The sequence below is a fragment of the Lagopus muta genome, chromosome 5 (genome assembly GCF_023343835.1).
Source record: "Lagopus muta isolate bLagMut1 chromosome 5, bLagMut1 primary, whole genome shotgun sequence".
Taxonomy (NCBI): domain Eukaryota; kingdom Metazoa; phylum Chordata; class Aves; order Galliformes; family Phasianidae; genus Lagopus; species Lagopus muta.
In genome coordinates, this window is record NC_064437.1 from 22,343,187 (window position 1) to 22,371,175 (window position 27,989).

Genomic DNA, 27,989 nt, shown 5'->3' on the forward strand with positions numbered 1-27,989 from the left:
ACATTCTGTTCCCCAGCTCCTTCGCTCACACTCCTGCCAACAAGTTTAAATCTGTTTCAAGGAACTGACCTAGTCTCAGCTCTTATCACACACAAACTGGGAAAGCTAACACATGGCAATCTGTCCCCGAACACTAAGCTGTTGGTCATCTCGTGACTAATCTTTTATTTCACTAAAAAGAGACAATCTGGCAAAACCAACCCTTCTCAATGCATACAAATACCTTACATTTTTAACTTCCAAGCTCGCTATAGGTGCCATGTGAAAAAACACTGTTTAAAAAACTATCACAACTGGAGCTGACATTTAATTGCAATGTTACTTTATTCTTAAACATTGATTTTGTGTATTTGTATGAAGTAAAATGAAAGACTTCAGGTTTAATTTCAATCCAGTAATAGGTCTTATTGTCCTCAATATGTTTGCTTCCAGATTTTAACAAAAGAAATCCTTGACAACATGCTCCCACATTCTAATTCAGACTATGGACATACTTTATTTATCTAAGTTGGATATACCTACATGCATATATAAATGTACATATATGTACATATATATATATATGAACTATATGTACATATATATATATATATATATATATATATATATATATATAATAGGTATAGTTCCATTCTTAGGGATCCAAATACATAAATTTCACCAACCAAATCTACAAAGTTAATAGGCAGCATACCAATATTATCCCATTTAAAATACTGAACTTTAAAGAGTCTGAAAGCCTCCAGTTCTTTATGCTTTACATATTTAATATAGGGAAACATGGCAAAATAAACAAAACAAAACAAAAACAACCAGCCTGTGCTTCCCAGCATTCTCTCATGGCTGCTCCTGCCACTAGTAGGAATCACTAACCATCTTCAGTAACGTTAAGTCTGAATATTTCTAAAATGCACAAGAAAAGCATGTCATTCTCATCAGTCACAGGATTTTTGACAATCTTCTACACTACCTAAGTCTTTTCCTTGGACTGTATTATCATGTTGCACACACACTGTTGAAGTTAAACATCCAGAACAAAAGTGCAATGTCGCTACTTTGGTGCTTTCGTATTTGTACTTATGTACATGTATTGGTTCTTATGATCCCATTCTGCAATTTTTCACCGTCCAGCTTTGACAGAGAGGTCCATTTCAGTATGTACTCACCCTTGGATAAATCTCATTGGAGGACTTTAATTACAATTTGATTTTGTTCAAAATTACAAAGAGGCATCAAATGAAAATTTCCGCCCCACACTCTCTATTTAGTGGGTAATTCTAACAGGCCTGTAGCTTTCCCTAGGTGTTGACATTAAAAACTTAATATGCTTTGCAACAATCACTACTATGTAACACTAAATTACACGACTAAACACACAATCAAGAACAGCTAGGAAAGCACTGAAACTCCAAATCCTGGATTTCCTGGGCCACATCTCTATTTTCCCTAACAGATAATAAAGTAATTCCCCAAACCCTATTAACTAAAACCTTGTTTTGTGCTCAGCGTTCAGTTTTCAGTTACCTTCATTTAACTGTGTTCTCAAAATCTGACTCTTGGTCAAAAATCTATACTGACTTTTGATGGGGGGTTTCCCTTCAACCAGTAGAAACAAGCAACAAAACCACAGCTTTAATCACTGTACAAAAGTCACCTGAGACACCAGTATTTTAGTCTCATGCATCACAGACTCACGTTTATGATAAACAGTAGAATATATTTCATCTTCATCATAGCACAAATGCTTGCTACTTGTGTGCTTCTTAGCTAACATTCAGGTTGAAAGAATCAACTTAAGTTTCTGCATTAGCATGCACATAAAGAACGTGTGTGTGTGTGTGTAGCAAATACATTATGAAAACTGCTGGTGCTGAATTAACACCACCTTACTGTAGAAAGTAGAAGTCAGTGATATATGTCTGTATTAAAAATTAACCGTAATTGTTCAAAATTGATAAAAAATACATTATGTCAAAAAAAAAAAAAAAAAAAGAGGAAGAATTCTGGCCCTATCACAAAGATAATTTTTTCCATTTTGCCTTCTGCCTCTACATTCAGCTTCCTTAGGCATTTTATCTAAATTCCCATTATTCCTCTCTCTTTAGTAGTGAAGATTAAATTAAGCCCTTCTCAAAGCACAAGGACGAGAACATCCAACTTTTATTTTTTCAATTTATATACAATCTATATGCCAGACAGCCCATCTCGAAGCTTCTGTCTATGCATTATGAAATCTGCTTTATAATACTAGTGCTGTTTAAAATGGCTAAGGCACAGCTGTATTTTCAGCAGTGCAGAAGTGCAATCCTCTTAAATGAAGGTCAGCTGGCAAAGTCTTCAATCCTACACTCTGGGGCCACTCTATTCAAAGATGGAGTCAGGATAAGAGCCATACAAAAAGTCGACAAACTTACAGATCTCCCTATTATACTCTGACTTACATCAACTTCACTCATCCCTGCAGAAAAGCCTAACGTCCTAACTAAATGAACAGACTCAAAATGTATTTTAAAACAAGTTTTAAAAGTCGTCAAATGGCTTTTTCCTCTCTTCTACACATATGCATACACATACAAATGTAACTAGTAGCTTCCAGTTGCGAACCATACCATGCCAGGCAGGACAGACACAGGTAGGGCTCAGCGCAACTTCCATTTCTTCTGCTCCCGTTTTATTGACTATCAGCTGTCCTTAATGATCCCACAGATTTCACAGTATATCTGAAGGAAATGTGTCTTGAGCAGTAACAGCTCCTCAGCTCTCCTTCAGCCTTCACAGCTGTCCTGTTACTTCAAATAGTTTTGTCTTTGATATGCCTCCCATCAGTGAGCGAAAGTAAACACTTTTTCTCCCCCCCTACTGCAATCTGTTGCAGAGTAAGATCCCTTCACTGGAAAATTCTTGAGCACTTAAGTGGCAGGAAATAAAAATGAGTAAGCCACAGAGAACAATGTTTTGGAAGACAGTATGGTTTTCAACGCCAAGAATGACCTCGCTAAGGAGAAAAAAAAATATCACAAAAGGGTAACAAGATTCCTCTGTTATGACACCCTGGAACTTTCTGTATGTGCTTCAGGGAGCTTTACCAGTCAGAAACAGATGCAATTTCACAGGGCTCATCCTTGCTTGTCTTATGCTGGTTGTTGCTCTGCTTTTGTGAGAAAAACCAAACCAAAACAGCAGCATCGCCTTTTGAGAAAGGACAGCATATATTAATATTACACTTAATTAAAAAGGCTGGTAATAAATAGATACTCTACACATTCCTATTTATTCCTCCGTTCTTCTAAAAAGACATTGTGAAAAGGTAAGGAAAGAGCTTTCTCTTCTTTAGTTCTTCTTAGTTCCTACGCTGTCATATTCTCTTGTAAATGAATACATGCTATTTTGGTGGAACAGGAAAATCCCTTTTCTTCTCAGCCATTTTTGTCACTGATTGGTGTGTAGTTTGAAGAGAAATATTCGAAAATTAGATAGAAATTATGACAAGGCACTATGAAAGCCATTCTATAAAAACCCAACCTACTCTTGCCATCAGTTCTCAATCAACTGTAATCAAATATTCCGAGTTGCAGATTTTCCATTCTAGATGAGAGGTTTCTCTGATGTAGTGATTTCATTAGCTTAGGGCAGCTTCACAGAAACATAGCTAGCTCCCTTCCCATGCCAGCAGGGCTTCAGAAGCAGCACTGCCACACAGCACGGAGCTACTATTTATAAATCCTGCAAGCATCTCATGTATGCTGCAGCATTGTTTCAAGAACAAGCAGGCAATTCTACACAGAGTCATCAGAGCTTATTAGCTCCAGCCACACGGGACCAAGCCGACTCCACCAGACCACTCAGAGCAGGCTGATGCATCTGCTCCCTAATGGTCCACATTCCACCAGGCTTATTAGATTGTAGGCATTATCATGTGAATACACAGATCCAATTTTAATCTGGCATTGATCCCAACTAACCTGCTACTGAGAGGTACAGACATTCAAAAAACCTGCTCCTTCCCCGCTGCATCCAGCATTTCCCACATTACTGGCATATCTCTTTTCCCCACTCCATTTCCCCTGCCCACCTCAGATAACCAAGTTAATTGCACAGAACAAAACCCCTTTTTGTCATGATGGAAGCCCAGCACTGAAGTACAGATATTAATGCGTATTTTCACACAGCGCTACATAGGGTCAATGAAAAAATAAATAAATTTAAATGGCAAAAGGTATTTTTTCCACAGTGAAGATAACATTTCAATGTGAGGTGACCTAAATTCTCAGATCCAAGGATTCCCTCCACACTAATTGTTGTATTCAGGTCTTATTCCAAGCAAAATTCATTACAGCAGAGTTTGTACTCCTTTGCTTGCTTACAAATTGAATAAAAGTAGAAATCCATTGTTTCCTGCTTTTTCTGCCTTTTTTTTTTCCTCACATTAGCATGCTTCTTACTGATAATGACAATCACAGAGGTTTTTGTATATGGCAAAACAACCAACTCCAAAGCAAACCAAGATGGGGACCCAAAGGTGGAAAAAAAATTGATTTAGTATCCTTAAAGCCAGCTACCTTGTTATCAAGTTGTAGACCATAATACTTGCATATGAGTAAAGCTCAAATGTGCATTAACTAGAAAAAAAAAAAAAAAAAAGAAAGGCATTTTGAGAAGTCTGAATGCGTAGTTAGGCAAATCCTTGAGAGAAAACCTGAAAGAATCTGCCGAGTACAAACCATTGCCCAAGGTCATGAGCCTGTGATATTTTTAGGAGTACAACAATTTTTATGGGTTTTGGGTTTTTTTTTTTGTAAGAGGATGACAGATGCTCCCTATAAATTCACTTCACTAAGACGGATCAGTGATAGAAAGCTTTGCAAATGCTGATTAAGAGTTACTAAAACATCTCTCTTCTAGAAATAAAATCCTTTAGTCCTGAATTCATAAAACTTGGTCTACTGCATTAAAAATACACCTTTTTTTTCTTTTCAATACAAAGCTGTCCACAGCATGGCTGATATTTAACATTATGCCTTGAGATGGACAAGATGTGTAAGAGCTCTGCTTTTTATCCTGTCAGACAACACTAATTGTAGAAAAAAACAAATGTATGGTTTAGGGTAGCAGAACTCAGCCAAATATTCTCAACTACTATTCTATGTCAGTATAATCATAGAATAGAATGGAATCTTAGAATGGCCTGGGTTGAAAAGGACCACAATGATCATCTAGTTTCAATCCCCCTGCTATGTGCAGGGTTGCCAACCACCAGACCAGGCTGCCCAGAGCCACATCCAGCCGGGCTTGAACGCCTCCAGGGATGGGGCATCCACAGTCTCCTTGTGCAACCTGTTCCAGTGGGTCACCGCCCTCTGTGTGAAAAACTTATATCCTAATATCTAACCTAAACTCCCCGTCTCAGTTTAAAACCATTTCCCCTTGTCTTATCACTATCCATCCTCATATAGGCACATACTCCCTCCTGTTTATATGCTCCCTTCACATATTAGAAGTCCACAATGAGATTTCCCTGGAGCCTTCTCTAAGCAAAAGAAGCCCCGTTCTCTCATCCTTTCCTCACAGGAGATGTGCTCCAGCTCTCTGATCATCTTCGTGGTCCTCCTCTGGACCCACTTCAGGAGCTGCACACCCTTGCTGTGCTGGGGGCCCCAGGCCTGGATGCAGCACTGCAGATGGGGCCTCACAAGAGCTGAGTAGAGGGGGACAATCACCTCCCTCTCCCTGCTGGCCACCCCTTTTTTAATGGGACCCAGAACACAGTTGGCCTTCCAGGCTGCAAGCATACACTTCTGGCTCATGTCCAGCTTCTCGTCCACCAGGACCCCCAAAGTCCTTCTCCACAGGGCTGCTCTCAAGGAGATCTTCCCCCAGTTTGTAAAAACACCTGGGATTGTCCCAGCCCAAGTGCAGAAATGAATTTCCAAAATGGAATGACGAAGTCTGTAGGATAGACCAGAAAATGAGCATATGGGAAGTTATTTCATATAGCAGGACAATTCCTTTGTCCATCAAAAACATAGACAAATGAATACCTGCTTCCAAATAAAGTTTTCCACAAGAATAAAAATTACTTTGAAGCAACAGGGAAGCAGTTCAATGAATTTAAGCACAATACATGATAAAACAACTTATTAATATACAATGGCTGGAAATCACTTCCAGTTGAGGGAATCAGCACGGAACAACTATTGGGAAATAGCAGATGTTTATTTCTCTGGCCAAGCTGAAGTAACTCTACCAAACTAGCTAGTATGCAGGGCATTAGAAGCAATTTTAGCAGTATGTCCATGAACACAGCAAGGAATTGCTCTAAAATAATAATAATTAAAAAAAAAAGACTCACTTTCCAAGCTAAGATCCAAGTTCTACACAGACTATTAACAAATACTACTAAAATTTATTACAGGGATCACTGGAGAAAGGAGTTTTCCACATATTTTGTTGCCTTTCTCAGTTTAAGCATTCTTGTTAGAAGAAAAGGCCTCAGGTATTTAAGACAGTTACTAAAGCTTTGTGGTTTCCACTGTAAATCCTCTATATCCCACAAAACTAGCTGTAAATGAGGATACTTACAGAATGGAGCTGCAGAAACTCATGCAACTAAAGCTCTTGAGGAAATATGACACATAGAAAGAATCAATACAGGTCTCACACCCCAAACAGAAGAAATTTGGGCAGCTTGGAGACTTGCAGCTACTCAGTGTCACTACTTAACACTAACTGAAGATCTACATCATGATTTTCCACTTTATTTACTACAAAGAAGTAGGAATTTTAGAGGTTGATGAAATGCCTCCATATTCATACAAATCATAGGCACAATGGTGGAAAAAAAACCACAACAGTTGGTGAGAAGATGAACATCAAGACCTGCAAGTCTCTCAATCAGCCTACAAGGATCCATGCAGCATGTCCAACAACCCAAAGAAGCAGCCCAAGTGGGCAAGAGAGGCCTGTGCCCTGGCAGTGAGCTTGGGGGGCCACAGCTCTTCAATTCGTTGGGACGCCTTAAAAACCAGAAGGCAGCCAAAAGGAAAAGGTATTTCTGAAGCTTTTTTGGGAACAGATGGTGCAGAAAGAAGGAGCTGAGCAGGTTGCAACAGGCAAGCTCTTCCCCAAAAATCTCAATTTCTGTAACAATTTCTGTTTTCATTAAAAAGTGTCAAGTTCATGCTGGGAGTGTAGGGAGAGTGGTTGGGGCAACCTGATCTTACAGAGCAGACACCTGGAATGAAAAAGTCTCATAAGACAAGCAGAGTAAGTTTATTTTCCACAGTCTTTAAACTGCCTCTGAATGTTTGGTACTTGTGCTCATTGGCCTTCTCTTCCCTGCTGTGCTGAATCAAAGCTTCATAAAGTCCCTGCTCTTCTCAGAATGCAAAAGGAACACTTGTGACAGGCAGAAAATGCTACCACTGGCACGTCACTTCAACAGGGGAGAACTGCATGACCAAAGATGCTGCACAATCTAAATGAAATGATGTTGTCCATCCCCTGGAAAGAAAATCTTCGTTTAGCACTTAAGATCAGCAATAATTGGATGTAAAGCCTGGGGGAAAGACATGAAAAAAATCTGAATATAGTAAAGAAAAAAAAAAAATTGTGAGAGACAAAACTGTATTATTGAGAGAAGATCTGCTCTGTTTCTAAACAGCACATACGCAAAATCTGCATATAATGCAAAAACAGAACAGAGTAGTACACTGAAAGCAACAGCATTTTGGCTTTTCAATTGCATTTTGAAGCACTCCAGACCTGTGCTCTTCATAAGAAGCTGTAAGAAATCCCAAGAGTTAATTCCTCTTGGGTAGCTGGAATGTCTGTTCAGTTACTAGAAAAAGACTCAATTGTGAAAAATCCCCTTGAAATGTTTCACTGGGCAGATGGTGGACTAAGCCCTCCTGCCTTTGAGAGATCATCCGGTCTTTTCTCCCTAACAATTTTGCAAAGTGCTTAAATTGCTTACTGACTGATTAGAACAATTATAAACTACTCATTAGAGAACATAAAAATAGGTACACACTTTCAGTTATCGGAAAGCCTTTCTGTTCTTCCATAGCCACTGAAGATGGATCTATATTGTTGTACTTGTGTTTTAAATTTTAAACGTCCAAAGATTAGTAGGAACACTTGGGAGCCATTAGAACGGTGCAAAATCCTGACCATTTACACAAAACGCAGCAAGTGCGAGATGTGTTACAGAACTTACGAAAAAAACAGTGAAAATTTAAGAAAAATAAAGGCAGGCAATACTGACACTTGTGGTCGTTTCTAGATTGCTGTTTTTCACTCAGTTACAAACATGCTTCTTATAGTCAAGAAATACACTGTGATCACAGAGTAAGCACTCAGATTAGAAATACTCTGTAATCCCCTCTGCTCTAAACAATATATTGGAAAAGTATCCTTTTTGGATCGTTAAGACCAACAGCCACACTGGCTGTATGCATAATTAACACAGTTCAAGATCAGCATTTATGACGTTCTGTATGAACACATTTCCAGAGGGAAGAAGAAAAGTTTCAAAGTAAAAATAACCACCCTTGAAAACATTGTTATTACTCATTTTGAATTGTCAATTGACAGGGTTTTCAACACATTGAAACTTAAATAATACTACATTTTACTCTGATAAAAAGGAATAATCTTTGCAGAGTATTTGTGGAGTTTTCATAAAGCATGACCCGTATAGAAAGATCCAATTGATGTGTCAGCTGTGATGCACGTATTTAGTTTAACTTTCAGGGGACTTGTAGCCATCAAGCAGAAAATTATCTTTCTAAGCAGTACACCTGACTGTTGCAACCACTGTAAACTCATTTGAGAAACTTCTGTTACTGCTGCCAAGAGAAAGCTTTACTTAAATGGCTCCTTCCCAGGGTCTAGTTTATCTTGAAACTAGTTTTGACAAGATATGACTGCTCCCTAAAAGTTACACAAAGTAAGTTTTTCAAGATTTCTGGATAAAATATTCCCAAGTCACACACCTGTTTTGCACAGATATTCTGCACAATTATCAGTCTTGTGCAAAAGTTACTCTACTTACCTTAAATGACTTCCTGCATCTGCTTCTAACGTGGTACAACTCACTGCACAGTCAACCTTGCACTGGCCATGTTAACTCTACAACATTCCTTACGTTCACACAGCACATCTGCACATCACTACAACTCCTCCTTAGCCTTAGTAGATCTAAGTATTTCAAACACCAACATTGCACCTTCTAATTTAAGATGTAACCATGGCAACATCAGAGAACATACTACTCCTTGGATCAAGAACAAGCAGACCACTGACCCTTCACAGTGAGAGTTGGCCAAAATAAAGCTCATTTCAATCCACTACCACAGCAAGATACTTAAACCTTCAGGTCACACTTACAGAGCAAAGCAAGTTCCGCCCTCCTGAAACACCCAGGAACACACAGTACTGCATAGAAGTACTGAAGAAGAAAGTTCTATAAAAGGAAGTTTTTTTCTGAAATGTTGACTATCTCAGCCTACCATCACATACACAGATAGAAATCAGTGGGAAAGGGGGTGGGGGGAGGGCAGGGAAAGGGGCTTTTCTTTACACTTCCACAAGATAAACGAAGACCTACTCATCCTTTAAATGTAAACAATGGGTGAACAGAAGAAATAGTTTACTAGGATTTAAAGATTCCAGATTCAGCTTATTCATGTTGCAAGATGTCAAGTTTGACATAGCAACACATAACAGTTCTGCCTGAACTTCACAGCCTATGCACAAGTGATATGGTCATTTAAATTAAAAGCCAGAACTAATGTCATTGCCTTCTATCCGGAAAGTAAATGGCCCTTGAGGTTTTTGTACCTTCAATATTAGCATTTATGGGAATAGACAAACATCAGCATGTAAACGTGCTACTTAGAATTCACGACCCTTTGGACACGCACTTTAGGAAGGATAGAAACATGAGTAAATTAAGCCAGCAGAAACTTTTGTCAGTGGAAACACTATGGATCTAAGTGAGCTTTCTGTTGAGATTTAGACTTGTTTCTCAAGTACATTCTTATATGTCTGATCTGAAGATTGAAAAATCAGTCAAGATTTACATTACTTACATCAAAGTAAGTCAACAGAGGTTAAGTTAACCACATGAGTATCTCACTGCCTGCTGGGAGTCCAGAACACAGCAAGCTGACAGTGCTAACCTCACACACACACAGCAACAGACTACATACCCTACGTAATATACAGAAATGTAAACATAAACTGTGTGTTTAAATTGCAAATCCAGTAGAAGGGGCACACATTCATTCTTTGAAAACATTGGTTCTGAACTAGTCATTGAAGTCCCAGAGCAGTAAGCAGTGTTGGCTGGAAGCACCTCCTCTCCCTCTCCATTCCCTCACTAGCTGCCTCCCAGCCCATCCTCCAGCTTTCTTGAAATTAAAGATTTCTAGAATGAGAATTTCTATTTGTATTAAACACTTGGGGAATATCGTCATGTTCCTAAAACAGTCCCAGGTAAGATGATAGGATTTGCAGAAAATGTCATTAGAATAGGAAATGCATACATTAAATACAAGACTAAATTAACAGAGAAAGTATGCATAGGTGATTTAGGGGAATATAAGTCCGATATTGTTTCTAGTAAGTCACCAGAACATGCATCTAGAATAGTAAAACACAGCAACTGCCTGGAGAATCATTATGAGCTAGAAAAGGAAGCACCTTCCCAATCCAACCAGAGATACCACATAAAAGATCCATTATATTTTCTTTATCCTTTGGCTAAACAAATAAAGAAAAAAATCAATCCAAAGCACTGAATTCATTCTCTTTTCAAAAAAGGATGGGCAAACACTTGGGTAGGAATGCTGCTAGCTTGCCATCTTCAGCAACCCCTACCGAGAGATTTTTTTAAAGCATACAGCAAATATAATGAGGTGTGTCAGCACAGAAGGGCCAGTTACTGACAGGACAGAAATTACTGACAGGAACCCAAATTCCATTAGGAGCAGAAAAACATTCTATGATACAGATATGCCTGTAATGTAAGAAAGATACTTTCTGATCCATCAATAATAGAAATAAGGCTTAACAGTTTATACATGAATGCCTTCCAACTCAACTGGCTTTTTGTAACCAAAGGTTACAAAAAGCAGCTTTTATACGGTAAAAATATGAAATACGTAAAGCAAGTATGAGCAAAGAAGTATATTTTTTCCTCACCATAGAAGCACAAAAAAATTTTTTTACTGAGAGCACCAAATGGGTTAAATCAAGCTTTGGTGTTTAAATGCTTCTAATTCCTTTGCAAAGCAGAACAGCCCTTAGAATACTAAAATAGAACATCTCACATTAAAAATCCCCCAGAGAATCATAAGTTACAGTGTCAAGGAAAAGTGAAAACAATTTGAAAAAACCCTCAATCATTCATTTAATCATCATACAATTTTTATACTATTCACCTATCATCGTGCTTGTGCTGAATATGTATCATTTATCAAATAGGCGGAAGAGTCTGTGAAGGTTTCTGGCTGCCTTTGGGTTTAGTCAAAATGAATGCAAACAATCACGTGGGATTCAGCCAAGCAGTGACGTTAAATTCTGCTCTGTCAGAAGACAGCATCTGTCAAAGCCCACATTTAAACTGCTGCCTGCCTGTGCAGCAGCCGAAGGACTCCGGGAATGGATTTAACAGACCAGAATTCTCGGTTAAAACAGCTCGAAACCATTTCTACTACTGCCTAGCAACAATGAAGGAGGGAAGAGAGACAAATCCTATTACTAAAGGCAACTGAACCACTACGTGCTAGCACTCACTGCTAACATTACCGTTAGAAATATGGATACTGGGAAGAGGAGAACACAGCACTGCATTGTCCGACAAGGGAAACACCAGATGTAAAAGCTCCAATCTATCGGCTGGGAACGCCAGACAGCCCCGACCGCCGAGCACGAACAAGAACTACTGTCCTTTTGTTTGAAGGATGAACAAAAAGCCCCAAGACAAGGACAACACTTATGAGCAAGGAAGGTAACACAGCAACGAGCCGACAGATGGACAGATTGGATACTGTGAAAAGCAATCGCAGGAAGCAGACTGTTGGGGGATGTGCGCATGTTCGATAGCATCTTTTTTGCTGAAGTGATGGCGTGCCAAAACTATTTTCTGTGGGTATAATCCTCGCACCATAAATGGCCTGACCAGGGAAGGTATGTCAAATCCTTGTGTGTGATATTCATTCAATTGTCTGTTACCTTTCAGCCATTACAGATAATGATCATTCCTAATTTGCAGAGCCCAGAGATAAGGTGTCTGTGAGCAGTGGAAAAAATTCCAGCAGGTTTTCCTTTCACCGTGCAGAACAATGTCACTACTTTACACGTTTAATGTACTGCTTACAGCCTGCTGTGGGTACAGGAGGGATTAAAGGGATAATGTGGCTGCTGTAATGATTGCATTTAACTGAGAAATTAAAAACTTAAACCCCTCCAATTTAGGAAAAAAAAAAAAAAAAAAAAAAAAAAACTAGTTAGAAATCCTCTCAAAGTAGGTCAGAATTAATCCTTATCGGAAGTAATCTTAAAGCACTGATAAAATGGCCATGATAGGACACACACAGAGAACCATCAAAACAGACCATGCAGTCAAATTACATTATCTAAGGAATACCTTCAGACCTTTCTCACACTTGCTTTCTCCCCCCCCCCGCCTTAAACTCAGCAAAATGTCATCAGGCTAATAGTGACCGAGCATAATTTGGGAGCGTGCAAAAGATTGGACATGATCTAAACCATCAGCAGCGCAATCAGGCACCACATTTTTACAAGTAACATCAGGCTCCACTGACATCCCAAAAGGAAACCTTCACACACTGTGCACTTAAAATGGTGAGCACGTAAATTACCTCATGCCATCATTACGATCTCTGTTTAATACGAAAACACTGACTGTTTAACTTGGATTGCAAAATGGCACTCAGTCTAATTGTCATTCATTTCCACATTTTGTTTTAATTTAAATACTTCATCAATTGTGGCAAACAAGCAGGAAGACAGCTCGCTATTTACAGTGCAAATTTAAGATCTAAACATATAGCAATTTAATACACTATGGGATGAAAACGCTTCTCTACAGAACCTACCAATACGCTGTAATAAATCATTAATCTGTCAACATAGCTGTGTTTACTTTGTGCAAGGCACTCACCCGGCTCACATCACTTTTAAAGCCTTTCCAGGAGTTTTAAAACAAAAAAAAGACCCTGCCTTCCGGCAGCACTCCCAGAGCAGCATGCCTACCAGCAGTGCCACTTTCCTATCTGACATTTCAAAACCCAAACATCAGAGCTTATCTTGATTATTGCCTGTTTTGAGCACAAGCTGAGTGCAGTTGGAGTGAACCAGGGCATGACTCTATGTGAGGCCTAAAGCACAGCTGCTGCTCTTCATCAGAACACCAGCTCAGGCTCCTTCGAACTCTTCCTCCTGATTAAAAGGTTTGCCCACAAATCAAAATATGAAAATGCAGAACGTGTAAACAGGGAGTCAAATGCTTCAGACTGCAAAGTTGTAATTATAGAGCAGAACCGAAAGTACAACACTAGTAGAGCACAGACCACAAATAAAAACTCAAGAGGCATTCACAGTGAATATATTTGGCATTCAATCATACAGAGACTGCACAGCCAAGTGCCAAAATTCAAGAGCCATCCTAAGCCCTATCTTCAAAAGGCACAGCTGTATGCAACAACGTGCTTTCAGAGCACAAGGTGACTGCACAGAGACCTTGGGCTATAGTTAGTAATTTGCTTTCTGCTTTGTTGCAATTGCTATGTTTCAAAAGCTTATTATCTACTGCATATTTTGAGATGTTTTACACCTGTATTGCAAACAAACTGATATACGGTGTTACTTGTTTTTTTTTTTTCCTAGCTTTAATTTCTATAAAGCTAGGAAACAGATGGGGGGGTCCTTCCTTTATCCATATAGAGCCTCTTGAAAGGGCAATCAGGGATCTAAGACTCTCCAGGAAACTTCCACCTTGAAAAAATCTAGCAAACATGCAAATGAGAGAGGACTCTCTTTATTAAAAAGTCTTTATGATGAGAGATGAGACTAAGACTATAAGAGATTTAATATGCAGTATGTGAGCGTGCAATCTAATAAAGCCACAAAACACTTCACACATTACAACCCCATTCTGGGGCAATTTCTCTGTGCAACAAAGAAAGGCAACACCTGCAAGCAGTTTTCAGTTCACACAAATGTTCCTATAACAAGACTCTCTCTTTTCCTGTGTGAAATTGGTGGCACAAGAAAACACTACTTCAAATAAAAATTAAAAACAGCTGAGTAGTACAGTGCAGATCTGCCAAAGTATTTGTACCTAATGACTGAAGTTTTATAGCGCATAATTCAGCGTGGCGAAGTTAATTCTGAATTACAGCTGCTGTTCTGCATTCATCTCCTCATGAAATTCTTGTTTTCACTTCTTCCTGAGCTGCATGCACATGAAACGCAGTGGCAATTAATCAAATATTCCCACTGCTGCCTCCCAAACCCGTATCGAACAATTAGTTTCCCTGAGATCTAGGATATCCTTTGAAGTGACATTTATGTTTGCTCATGCAGCGATATTCATCCCAAATAGCTGAGTGCTCATTTAAAACACTGCACACTGCAGAGAAAGTAAGAATTATGTTTGGAGAGCAGGCTTTTATTTTCTAGGCATGTAAAAGAAGGTGCAAGCGGTCGGATAAACACACATCTTTCCCATCGGGGGCTTATTTCCTTTTTATTTAAGGTATAATTTCTGAGCCAAGAAACAGAGCAGCGTGGAATTAGAGATTAATTCTCAAACAGCATACTTCAAGTACAGGCTTAGCATTTGAAGGCTGGAAGATAATTTTTAAGAAAGGTAGCTCAGGAAAAAATAAAATCCCAAATATTTTCGGAACACAACTCACTAACATCTGCGTAACAGCACGGCAGGGAAGAGTTCAATGTATCACTAGGCAAATATTTCACCCTTTCACTCAGAAGTAAGGAAAACTGTTGCCGTTTTAGATAACGTTTATGGTTACAAACCCGTTAAAATCCCCACTTACTTGCTCCTCCTGGTGGAGGTTAATAAGATAGACAAACTACAGTTTCAACTCTGTAACTGTAGAAGTAGTTCCTCCTTGCTTCTAAATATTGAGCAATGTCTTCTGCATATAGGTTATTCTGTTTACATATAAACTCACACAGTAACCAAAATGAAGTTTAGTTACACATCTGTCCTTATCCTTTCTGAAATCTCATTTTTCCTTTGCATTAACTCAGCAAACTGAATGTTAGTCACACACAGCAATATATTATTCAAAAGCCATCTCTTCATAAATTACTTCTTTACTGTGCAAAATCGTGTAATTTCCCCATATAACATGTTACTTAGTTTTTAAACACAGAAATTAATCCAAATATTGGTTTTAAAAGATAGCCAAGTAATTAAGAAATTACACATTTATATTAAAAATAGCATTTTCTGTGGAAGCCTTGTTCAGCTGTCATCCTTTTTTCCCTATACAAAACCCTAGGGCCCAGGAATAAATTAGAGCAAATTGAAAATCACAAACGAATTGCTACTGTGCAGTGAAAGGCTCATTTTCGAGACGATGTGATCAGCTTTTAATATGCAGCATCATGAAGCTGCCATATTGACTCTGCTCTTGAATATGAAAAAAAATTTAGGAGAAGATGAACCGCAGACTACTTTGGCACTCTTTCCTACAGTTACAGCTGCTATTACCACTACTTCACCTTTCTGCATGATAATAGTAGTAGTTACATTTAAATTCTCAGAGGAAACAAAACCCCAAAATCACATTCATCAGACAGCTTGCCAGAAAGTAACTTACTGCTGTGCAGCTTTACTTCATGTTGATGTCACTATTTACTTAAGATCTCTATCCACTACAACTCAACAGCTTAACAGTAAATCAACTGCATGCCAGCTTGGTACGAAAGCCAAATATTCAATGCTCTTTCATTGTGGAGCAGAGGGTTAAAGGTGTCTGAAAGGTGACCAAAATTGTTATTGTGTGTTACCATCTAAGCACTGTGCAGAGAGGTTACTGGACCCTGAAAATTAATTTTGACAGGTGCACCTTCTCTCATTGACTTTCTGAACACAGTCAGGGCCGGTGGAGACACGTCAGGCAGTGTACTGTGACTAACAGAACTCTGCCATCATCAACCTTGCAGCGTCTGTCCCACTACCACCACACAACCATTTTACTGTAGGAGTTTTAAACTGAGCCATACTAGCCTCTACACATCACATCCATTTTAATTAATGCCAATAAACTTTCCAGCTGCTCTTGAGCTCTTCTCATTCAACCCTCCTCAAGCACTGCACAAAGATTTCACAGTCAGTAAATATGATGCTATTTAAGACTCCTTTACACTTTCCCAGCAAGCATGATAATTTTTTTTCCCTATTTATTTCATCTTTGGTACCCAGGATGCTTTCCAGAACTTCTATCATAAAAGCATGCACTTTAAAAACCTAACAAAGCAAGTAATTTTGATTGTAAAACAAGCTTGGCTTTTGGGAAAAAAAAAAAAAAAACAGAACAAAACAAAAAAACACCCTAGACCTTATTTATGTGTTGCTTCCTCAAAAAACAAAGCTCAATTTTATCTATTTTATCTATTTTCTCATTGTAGCCTCATATTATGTGCAGGTAAAATAAAAAATGTGTTTGGTTTTCTCTTTAAACCCTTCCAGAGAGAGCCATTTGCAGAGAATTACTCGACATGAACAGAAGGAAATGAATACCAAAGAATAGCAGTGGTTTTGGAAAGGAAGCAAACAGCACTTTGCTTGGCCATTGTCTCACACCCCATTGTTGGATTCTTACAACATGCTTCAGTGGAGAAGACGACACTGCTGCCTTGCAAAGATGACCTGGAATACCAAAAGGTCTCTATTTCGCACCCATCTTATTGGCCTGATCTCCCTCGTGTTCCTTTTTGCTGTGTTTCTCTTTTTCAACCATCACGACTGGCTGCCAGGCAGGGCGGGCTTTAGAGAAAATCCCATGACTTACACAATCCGAGGATTTAGATCTACAAAAAGCGAGATGAACCACAGCTCTCTACGGAACATGTGGAAAGACGCTGTACCTCAGACCCTCAGGCCTCAAACAGTCACCAACCCCAACAACACTGACCTGTCGCCGCAAGGAGTAACTGGCTTGGAAAACACCCTCAGCGCTAACGGAAGTATTTACAATGAGAAAGGCACTGGGCATCCAACCTCATATCACTTCAAATACATCATCAACGAGCCTGAAAAATGCCAGGAGAAGGTCCCTTTCCTGATTTTGCTCATAGCTGCAGAGCCTGGCCAAGTGGAAGCCAGACAGGCCATTCGACAAACCTGGGGTAATGAAAGCCTGACGCCTGGCATTCAAATTGTTCGCATCTTCTTGCTGGGGCTAAGTACCAAGACAAGCGGGTACCTCCAGCGTACCATACAGGAGGAAAGCAGACAGTACCATGACATCATCCAACAAGAGTATTTGGATACCTATTATAATTTAACCATTAAAACTCTGATGGGAATGAACTGGGTTGCATCCCATTGTCCAAGCGTTCCCTACGTCATGAAAACTGACAGTGATATGTTTGTCAATACAGAGTACTTAATACACAAGCTTCTGAAGCCAGAGCTTCCTCCGAGGCACAGATATTTTACAGGATATTTAATGAGAGGTTACGCGCCTAACAGGAACAAGGACAGCAAGTGGTATATGCCACCTGATTTGTATCCAAGCGAACGTTACCCTGTATTCTGCTCTGGAACCGGTTACGTTTTTTCTGGAGATTTAGCAGAAAAAATCTTTAAAGTCTCCTTAGGCATCAGACGTTTACACTTAGAGGATGTATATGTGGGGATCTGCCTTGCCAAGCTGCGAATTGACCCCATGCCTCCACCCAACGAATTTGTCTTCAATCACTGGCGAGTTTCTTACTCCAGCTGTAAATATAGCCACCTAATTACCTCCCATCAGTTCCAACCTAGTGAACTGATCAAATACTGGAACCACTTACAACAGAATAAGCACAATGCCTGTGCCAATGCAGCAAAAGAGAAAGCAAGCAGGTATCGCCATCGTAAACTGCACTAGAAGGACAACATTCCCTCTGTCAAATGTATTCCATGTGCAATTTGTAAATATTGCTGAACGCATGTACAGTGAAAATGGATGAGCTTAATGGGACAGCCTTTAGTTGATGCCCATCACATAGTGGAGTCTGAAAATTATTTTTTTAATTTGAAAAAAGTATAGTTCTTGATAACACTAATATTATAAAACCATAACCAAAAGGTTTTTCCCAGCAAATTTGAGGAAAAAAAACAATGGAGATATAGTGATTTTCTGTGTTAATGTGCAATAATAAGCATGCACACTCCAGTGGTACAATTGCAGACTTATGTGCCAATAAAATCTAATTGAGCATATTTTCCACACAAATTTTATTTTTAAGACAATGCATTCATAGCTCTTGCTCTTTTAAGTGTAACAATTTCTTGTCTAGGATTGCTATAAGTAAAACAAAAAAACAAGAAGCAAAGGAAATGCACAAAGGGGAGATGAATCTTACCTTCAAATACCACATGAAAATTACCACAAATTTCTTAGAAATGCAGTACACTTAGCAGCAACATGTTTAAAATTAAGACACCATTAAACAAACTCTAAAACAATGCAGAAGTACTTTGCTCAAGTAAGTCCACTTTTAGCAAGGTTGCTTTTTGGCTAGGGAAAAAGAATAAATGAAAACAAAGCTCAGAAAAACCACTACTTTGCACATCTCCTACTGAAACTCACAGCAGGTGTTCTCAATTCAGGTCTAGTTTCTCTTCCAAGTTATTCTCTACAAGTTATAGGGTGAGCCACTGAATCCAGGTGCCAAGCAGCACTGGCACCTACATGCAGATTCATTCAATCTGCTGTTTATTTTCTTACATAACTTCAAGACAGCTCCAAAGGCTAAAAAGAAAAGCAAAAGCCTTTCACCATAGTCTCAAAAATGTATTCGTACAAAGAGGGAGAAAACCAACTCAATCTTGATTTGTTTTACTACTTACTGCCTATCAGAAAAAGAATCAGTTAAGCTAAAATAGGACTGCAAGAGTAAATTAAGCCAAACTTTACCTTACAGAAAGAAAGGACAGTCATTAGACTGACATTTCCAGATAGAATTATGGGCAAAAACAAAATGGAAGAAAAATTAAAAATTAAAACTACAACATCTGTCACTGAAAACAAGATGGGAGAGGCAGGTTAAATCTACCTGCAGGTAGGCTAAATCTACTTGCAGGCTTTTGCATTTTTTAAACAAGCAGAACTTTCAAAGTTTCTTTTCCAGTGAAGCAGTGTTGCATTGGAATCAGGTTATTGCTACTTGTCACAGTAAGCAACACTCACCTGTGATTTAGCAGCAGAGGATGGAACTGTGATTAGTTTTGTTTGACCGGTACTTTTTAATTGGATAAAACACAATTATTTGATGTACTTTTATTATTTAATAAAACTGATTATATTTATGGCCCTTCAGACTTCACTTATTAATGGTAAAGCTACTCATTAGGAGGAAATAATTTGCTAGCATGACCTGACTTTTCCTCATTTCCCCTAATTCTTAGGGGAATTTTCATTCCACGTAAAGATACAGAGATTCCAAAAGGTGTTTGTTTTCCTTTGTAATGAAAAGATGAATGGTATAACTGAGCACTCAGCAACACTATGAGTGTCTATTTCCAGGACCTCACACATTTAAGCAGACGGTGTCACACTGAACTAGCACTCCCACAAAATGCCAAGAAGTCCTATTGAAGATGGCTATTGGAATTTGCTCTTCATCTTTTTTTTTTTTTTTTTTTTTTTTTTTTTTTTTGCATGGACCTCCAATAAACCATCACTCACTGTATTTAAGGTATGATAATCATGTGTTTGTGCATTTCCTACATACCTCAAATAATAGAGGGCACTTCTGTGAAAAGCAAGAGTGTTTAATAGTAAATATCTGCACAAAGGTCTTCTCAAACTAACCAGACTGAAAGTGCACTGACTTAGTTTCATTGAAAGTTAGTGGCATTAATGTGACACAGCTGCAACAGAAAATGTCTTTGGGAGTATTCTTTGAACACTCATTTGTAGTTCTCCTCACACTCTGAGCTAACACAAGCCACAGCTAATACACCAGCTGAAAGCTGCCTGGCTTATGTTAACTATACCCTTATTAACTATTACTATGCTATAGGAGCTTAGAACAATCACAAGCAATTGTTAGACGACTAGAGAAAGCCACGTACCACCCAGGAGCATTTGGCTGTAGAAGACATACAGTCACACAAGCAGCCTCTCCTTGAGTCACGCTGGCCAAGGACACAGTCCTCCCTCCTGGAGGTGGCTTCAACACCATTCCCTGCCTTCAGCACTTTCAAGCTAGAATGTAATATAATGTACTCTACTTGGACTTTCCCGACTCTGGCTAGTTCAAAATGCTGCTACTGGCTTCTGGACATTGTCCAAGAGGTTAATAACTAAACCTTAAATAGTTTGGCACTTTAATTACGAAGTTTGGCAGCCAAACAACCTCTCGGGTACTCCACTTTGGAGCTCATACACGGTACCAATCTGCCCGAGTTTGGCAGAATTATGCTACAATACCTACGAGTTCAGCACACTGAACTTCTTTCTAGTTAAAATATAAGATGATGCAAGAAAAAGAAAAAAAAGCCATTTGTAATGTTCTTTTAACAGCCTGACAATTTTTAGAAATTTGAATTAGTACTTGAGTATAATTTGAAAATAATCTATAAACATAACATACTCAAACCATTATCTAAACAGTCAACAGCTACTTAAATCTTTTGTGTCCAAGTATTGTTTTCTTGCAGTCTGTTATGAGGCTTTCAGAAATGGGAGGGAGAGCTTGTATGGTGAAATATGCAATTACAGAATGAAAGATCTCTTTGCATTCTTTGTGTTGTTACCACTCTGTAGCTTGAGTTGAAGCTATTTACCCAATGTAGAAGAGCACAAAAACAGCTGATGTTAAAAAACAGTGCAATTACTAATGTCATTAAAACCTTTCACAAGTTTTCACACATCCTATCCAACATAAAGCAGGACTAAAAATGCATTGTTAGTAGGATACAAGTTTCTGAGTTTAATGTATCTGCAATGCAGTAAAAAACAAAAAACACTAGTCTGCTTACCAAGATTTGTGTAATTTTCTCTTTAAATGTCTCTGTATGTTTGTTTCAGTTTGAGAAGAAATACAAAAACATCTAACATGACTCTAAATTTATTAAAGAAAATAATCATCAGCAGCACCGTCATCACACCAAAGAAATACTTTGGTAAAACGAAGCAAGAGAACCAAGTGAAATGAGTTTAGTAATCTTTCTTCATTTAACTTTCAACTAAGAATTTAAGCATTCAAATTAGACAACCAAAATAAAGTTCCACGAGTATCTTCCACCAACAACAGGTTTGTTGGTCTCCAATTGTATTAGTAAACAGAATTATCTGCAGATCATTCCACATGGCATTTGAGCATGGAAATGGCACAAGTACAGCTGCCGGAGTAAGAAAGCTGATCCTATCCCCAGCCATGATCCATTTCTCACAGGTGAGGTTCATGATCAATTCTATGTGGAAAAAAACTACACATAAAGGTATTCCAAGCCTCAGTGGTTCCTTTGAGGAAATAAGATTAGTGTCCATTAAGATATTTATGTAAATATTATGAATTATTTCTCTGCTCTAGAATTTAAAATTATATCGCGGCAGTGATCTAGGAAAATAAGACAGACTGGTTGTCAGGTCAAGCAGACTAAAACAGTGATTTAAAAACTCGCTCTCTCCGCAATGCAGTCAATGTGTTTTAGACCATCTTTACAAATTTAACAACATATTATCAGATATTAACGACTCAAAATCAATGCGAGATCAGGTGTGATTTGAGCATGGGGAAAGAATCTAGAAGCCATTGCTGTAGACAGCCCCAACACCATCCCTGCTCATTGTCCCAGTACGCTACTGAAATACCCCATCACACTTAGATCTCAAATACCTACATTGTCCCACACTGCAAAAAACAAACAAACAAAACAAAACAAAAAAAAACAACAACAAAACCAAACCAAAAACAACACAACAACAAAACTCCTACAACCTTATCCGTAGAATGAATGCCCATTGCCATTTGTGAAAACTTTCCAGGAGGAGATGAAAGAGAGATGACGCTAACATAAAAGTTACTACTTTTTACATTCAAGCTATTAGCAAGCTTTGTAACTGCTTTGCTAAAGCATCGACAGTTGTATCTTTTTTTTCCATTTTGAGAACACATTTTTCAGTCCTTACTTCATGCTGTCAGATAACACAAGTAACCATTGGACAATTTATTTACACTATGGTAACTACAGCTATGGAATTTTAAAAGCATTATCTTCATTTTTCATTTCTGATTTTTTTTCTTAGAAAGAAATGTGGGATTTTAGGTAGAGCAGAGTTTTACCCTTCCTGACCCCAATAATTTCAGACTGGGGATCATCCCTATCATACATGGCATTTGCTGTATTACTACAGATGGAATCTCTAGCCCATTCGTTCCAGAATCCCATGTCCAGCTCTGCTATGCAGGCCACTCAGAAGGAGAGCACAGGGAGAGGAGAGAGGCATGGAGCTGCACTGCCAGCCAGGCAGTGCTGTACTTGTAAATGTAGGTCAGGAAGCAGAGAACAAGCTCTTTGCTTCGTACCCAAGGCAAGAATGAATTTAAAGGCTTTCTATGGCAGGAGGATGGGGGAGGGCTGCGGAGAGCAACCTTGCAGTAGGTCAGTTAAAAAAGCTCTTGAATGTGGGGAAAAAAAAAAAAGAGCGAAATGAAAACCACAGCAGCTGATCAACACCATACAGGTTAAGAAGTACACATGTCCCACATAAATAGGGCAGGCTTAGTCATAAAGAAAAGCTCTGTAAGTGAGGCCAAATTAGAAAGCATCGTCTGAACTTCTAGCGATGAGTGTTTGCATTTCTCTCCTCCTAGAGGAAATAAAAATCTAAAGTAAACTCATTCCTGTGACTAAACTTCTAGCTTGTGCTTGCAGTACAAGCTTTTTTATTACAGCCTGCTCCAAAGCAATTACAAGAAATGGCATGATGGCATGAAGAGCCGGTCAGGAACTCCAGAGAGGCAGTTTTACATACAGGAGTGCCAACAGAATCAAGTCATAAGCACAGAGAACTCGATCAGTTTTCCCTAGGACTTGCATTTCATCCCCAAAGGTGGCGTTTGCTACATTTCTCATTTGTCCCTAGTTAACTTGAAAGAACGCCAGGCCTGGTACAATGTGGTACCTTCACCTCATAGTGAAATGACTACATAAGAATTCAGCTGAACATGGGATAGAGATGAAATCTACCACATTGCCGTTCTCATATTACCATGGCAACAGTTAAGAGAGCTCCCTTCAGCAGTTAAATCTGACAGCTTTCATAATAACACTAACTGGATGATAGTAATGATGTGTTGTGCTCCATGAGCCAACCAGTGCAGGAGTCAAACCACAGGGTACGAGCCATGCCCCTCGCTGTTCTCCCAGCAATGCCTGTGGTCAAAGCCTTCTGACCAAGATAGTAACCTCCAGTTACTCCTCTCAAAACAAGTTCCTGTAGCACAGGGAACGCTCATGGCTTACAGCTTTACGTTGTCTCAAAGGTTTCCATTTGAATGCTTAAGTCGTGCACAGATGCTGTACCGGGTGGAGAAGTCAAGACTGTTTAAATGCTTGATGGGAATGTTCTCAAAGGGCTCCACTAACCTGGGAACACGTGCGAAAAGAATACGCTTTCTACAGAGCAAACAAAATTGCTGCTGCTGTGTTTTCAGCATCATTTGTCTGAGCAAGGAGGAGGTAAGCAGTGGCTGGTGTCTTGCTATACTGCCTACCTACACGTAGCCACTGTAGATTGCTTCAAGTAAAAAAAACACGCTGCCTCACTGAAGGCCCAAGTATGCTGATGAATATGGAAATATATCTCCGAAGACAAGCTCATCAGGACAATCTCATCCACCTCCTTCTAGCCTATTTAAGCTTTATCTAATATTAACTGACATGTTAGCTGTTTAACATCAATATTCTGTGAACCACTCACTGTGATCTCCCAGATACTTAGCTTGGGCATGATGGAAAAGCCTCTACATATTTACCTCATTAGAAAGAGAAGGGTGTGAAGCATTACTCACCCTAATGTTCTGAGGATAACAGGTTTGTCTTGCAACTGATTCAATAGAAACAAGATGAGAAAACTGAGAACAGTGTGAAACCCTTAAAAGTTCAAGATTTCCTAAGATGACAAACAGATCAGAGGAAATAGTTATGTTTGCCAGCATGTAAGAAGTCTTCAGAAAGTTAAATATTCCCAGTTCTTCCCGTTGCCATATTAACAAAGTTTTGTATTATATTACAAAATTTTTTTAGAAGTCTGTGCCATCACAAAAATGCTGAATTCCTCCACTCTTGAGAAGTCAACAACATCTTTCTTGGGGAAAGGCCAAGTGTTCCCACACCACAATAAGCCCAAGGTTCAAAACAAGAAAAACTGACTGCTGCAAGAAATGCTTTTTTAATAAAATACCAAACAAGTCACCAAGGAAAACAAAACCCTAACTCACTGCCTTTATTAAAAATTTAACATATCCAGCATTTAAATGACATCAGGTCTAATGAAACATTAAGAGAGAGTCTAAGCTTCTTTCATTCACTGCCGCTGTCATCATCTCTAAGCCAAGTATGAATTTGGCACATAAAGAAAAGCTACGTCACAGTTAAAGCCTGTTGTGCCATAATATATAGGTTGATGTGACATAAAACAAAATGAATCACTGGAAAATGCCATCTGTGACTCAGTCTAAAATTTTTCATGTAAAAAAATTTAGTACTGCCACTTACCACAAATTCCAGCCTTTTTATAGGCATTCCTCCCAAGTCCAACTAGGCACTGCTTTTTGTAGATGTACAAATTCAACTGTCCAGCCTTGTGAATCATGAGAATAACCAATTTCCCATTATAAGATCTTTGAATATTTTAAAGCTTTGCATTTTATTCTTTTTTAACTTGGGAAACAATAACATTATGTCACAACAGTTTAAAGAAATGAGACTGTAATTTAGATATGCTCTTCACATTACTTAAGATTCTAAAATAAGACTAAATATCATACACACACCTGAGGGCACTACACATCTGTTCCTCAAAAAGCCAATTGCAAAGCTTATGCTGTTAGCACCACAAAGCACATCGAAAGGGCAATAAAATAAAAATAATTTAATTACATGGTTCCTAAGTATAAATGCACCTTCAGCTCAGGAGGTATTTACAGTAATGCCCCTCCTGATATCATGAGGAAGTTATCTTTCAAATAGGAACTGATTTTCAATAGCAGATGCCCCAACCCTGGAGGCATTCAAAGCCAGGCTGGATGTGGCTCTGGGCAGCCTGGACTGGTGGTTGGTGACCCTGCACATAGCAGTGGGTTGAAACTAGATGATCATTGTGACCCTTTTAACCCAGGCCTTTCTATGATTAATCCTGTTGTTTCACTAAATTCAATATGGTTAATTTGCAAAGCAGCTAAACCATATTACTCCAAAAGGTTGTCTGTTTTCTTAATTCTCAGCATGGTAAACATCAATATATCAATTAAAAGAATGATAGATAACCACAATTGTTTTATTTTCCTAACAAGTCTGTTTCCTGCATCTGGCAAATATTTTATTTTCCTTCTCAATTTTTCATTTTTTTGAGAAATGGATGCTGAAAACAACTTCAGACATCCAACTTCATTCATGTTAATAAAGGAATGACAGCCTTCTCCCACTAATTCTGGGGACTCCAATCTTAAGTAAATAATAATGCTGCCATTTCATTAAAAATAAAGGAAGAGACGAGTCCCTCAAGCATTTTTCTCCCTTACACCATTTTCTAATAGTAGAAGTTAACTCAAATGATTTATTGTCCAAATTTTACACAAGCAGAAAACAATAGAAAAGCTCAAATGAAGTACACAATCACATTCCTTCCCTACTCCTCCCCCTATTCATCAAAAGACTTCACACCTGTGAGCGCACACTTTCTGGAAGTACCATCTTCTGCACACATTCTATAAATCAAGTCTCTTGGAGAAACATCAGTTTTGTTGCATGCATGACTCCTTATGACAACCAGACTAATATTAATTGGTTACCTCCTCTGGCACCCTAAAAGAAATATCTACAAAGCTTGTATTTACAGCCTTTCCTGTAAAACATATCTGACCTGGAATAAAGCCATTTTCCCCCATTCCTTATCATGATGTTGCCTTGGACTTGTATTTACACCACTGGGAAGCTGTTATTTATAGAGAGCTACACTGAAATGAATTACAACTGCTTAGAAATTCCTTATTTGTCAGGAATTGCAGGAGATTCGTGCCTGAAGTATTAATACAACGCACTGACTTACTTAGAGAAGAGCTGAGCAAGCTTTTCTCTTTTAAATTTTTCGTATTCTGAGGAGCCAAGTCATTTTTTCCCCCATTTTTCAGTACAACCTCCAGTTTCTCAGCAAGAAAGCTACTAAAAATGCTGGTTCTTGAAAATCTCACCACCTGAAATGGTATTCCAGAAAGAAATGCACATAGTCATAAACTAGCAAAGTACTTCTGCATCTACGCTCCAGCTTCAAATTAAGAAAAATTGCAGAGCTGGGCAGTGCTGTGTGCTGAGAGGACTGACTCAAGCATGCCAAGACAGTGAAGAGCTGGCCTTCACCCTGCTTATCCAGTCCAGATATATAATGCAAGGTGGCAGATAGCTCCCATTTTTTTTTCTGTGACACTTAAAGACTTCCAAGCAAAAATAGCTTCCAGTATTTGCTGAACACATTTCACACTGGCTTTGTCAGTTACTTAAAATGAAAAATTACCACAATGAGATGAGTTGCCACAGAAAAAAAAAAAAAAAAAAAAAAAAACTGTTTCCTACCAAGGCCAGCTAAATAATTTGGCATTTCATTTGTATCAGCAACAGACAGACAAGAAGAGCTTGTCCCAGTCTTTTGGGAAGGGAACAAAAACAGAATTTTTTTTCTAATGGACAATAAGGCTTTCTTTTCTTGCTGCCCTACTTTCTTTCTTTGCCAGGAAGGAAGATGCTTTTTCACAGCTCAACATTTTCACAATATAACAAAAAGATGCAGTAACCCTGTGCAAATAAGAGAGTTCTTTAAGATGTGCTATGAAGAATGGAGCACTTTTCCCAGCAAATCCCATAATAATCTCTCAATCCATCCAAACACCCCGAGAACACACTAATGACATTTTCTCTCAGGGAAAGATGCCTAACTGTTCTAGTCTTCAACCTACAGACATTAATTCCCTAAATGGGGCTTTTTTAAGCCTGCATTCTGAAAAGATGACACAAATCTGTCTCCTCCCGAGTTTCTGAGTTCTCCATGCAACATTTTGAAAGCATCTAATAAGCTATAATAGACGGCCCAGAATTGGTCATGTATGTAGACCAACCGACTCTGGCATTGGATGGAACTAGACTGAGCCAAATGGACTGGTTTCAATGGCTTGCCAGGTAGCAGTGCAGAGTTCAACAAGTCCAGAAAGAACATAATAACTAAATGAACACCATCAAAAAACAGTATAAATACTTCATAGCTACTCTGTTACTCTTAACACTTGGATATTCTGACACTTTGATAGCTGTTACAAAGTACATCTCTCTTACCATTAAACCCAAGGAGAAAAGATAGGAAACAAACTCAAGCCACACTTGGGGGAAAAAGCTACACACAACAAGCATAGCGAAATTAAGTAAGAAATTCAATCCTAAACCACGCACATAGTCAAATGAGAAGACAAATTTTAAATGGCAGGCTTATATTGAT

At 38.7% G+C, this 27,989-nt stretch overlaps 2 protein-coding genes across 2 annotated transcripts in view; one reads left to right on the top strand and one right to left on the bottom strand.

The window, feature by feature from the left end:
* CDC73 (cell division cycle 73) overlaps positions 1-27,989 on the bottom strand; it is a 104,128-nt gene that overhangs the window by 33,074 nt on the left and 43,065 nt on the right. The window lies entirely within an intron of this gene.
* On the top strand, positions 11,071-22,899 carry B3GALT2 (beta-1,3-galactosyltransferase 2). Its single transcript, XM_048946886.1, has 2 exons — positions 11,071-12,192; positions 16,754-22,899. The coding sequence occupies exon 2, from the start codon at positions 16,890-16,892 to the stop codon at positions 18,156-18,158; it is 1,269 nt and encodes a 422-aa protein (XP_048802843.1). The 5' UTR covers positions 11,071-12,192; positions 16,754-16,889; the 3' UTR covers positions 18,159-22,899.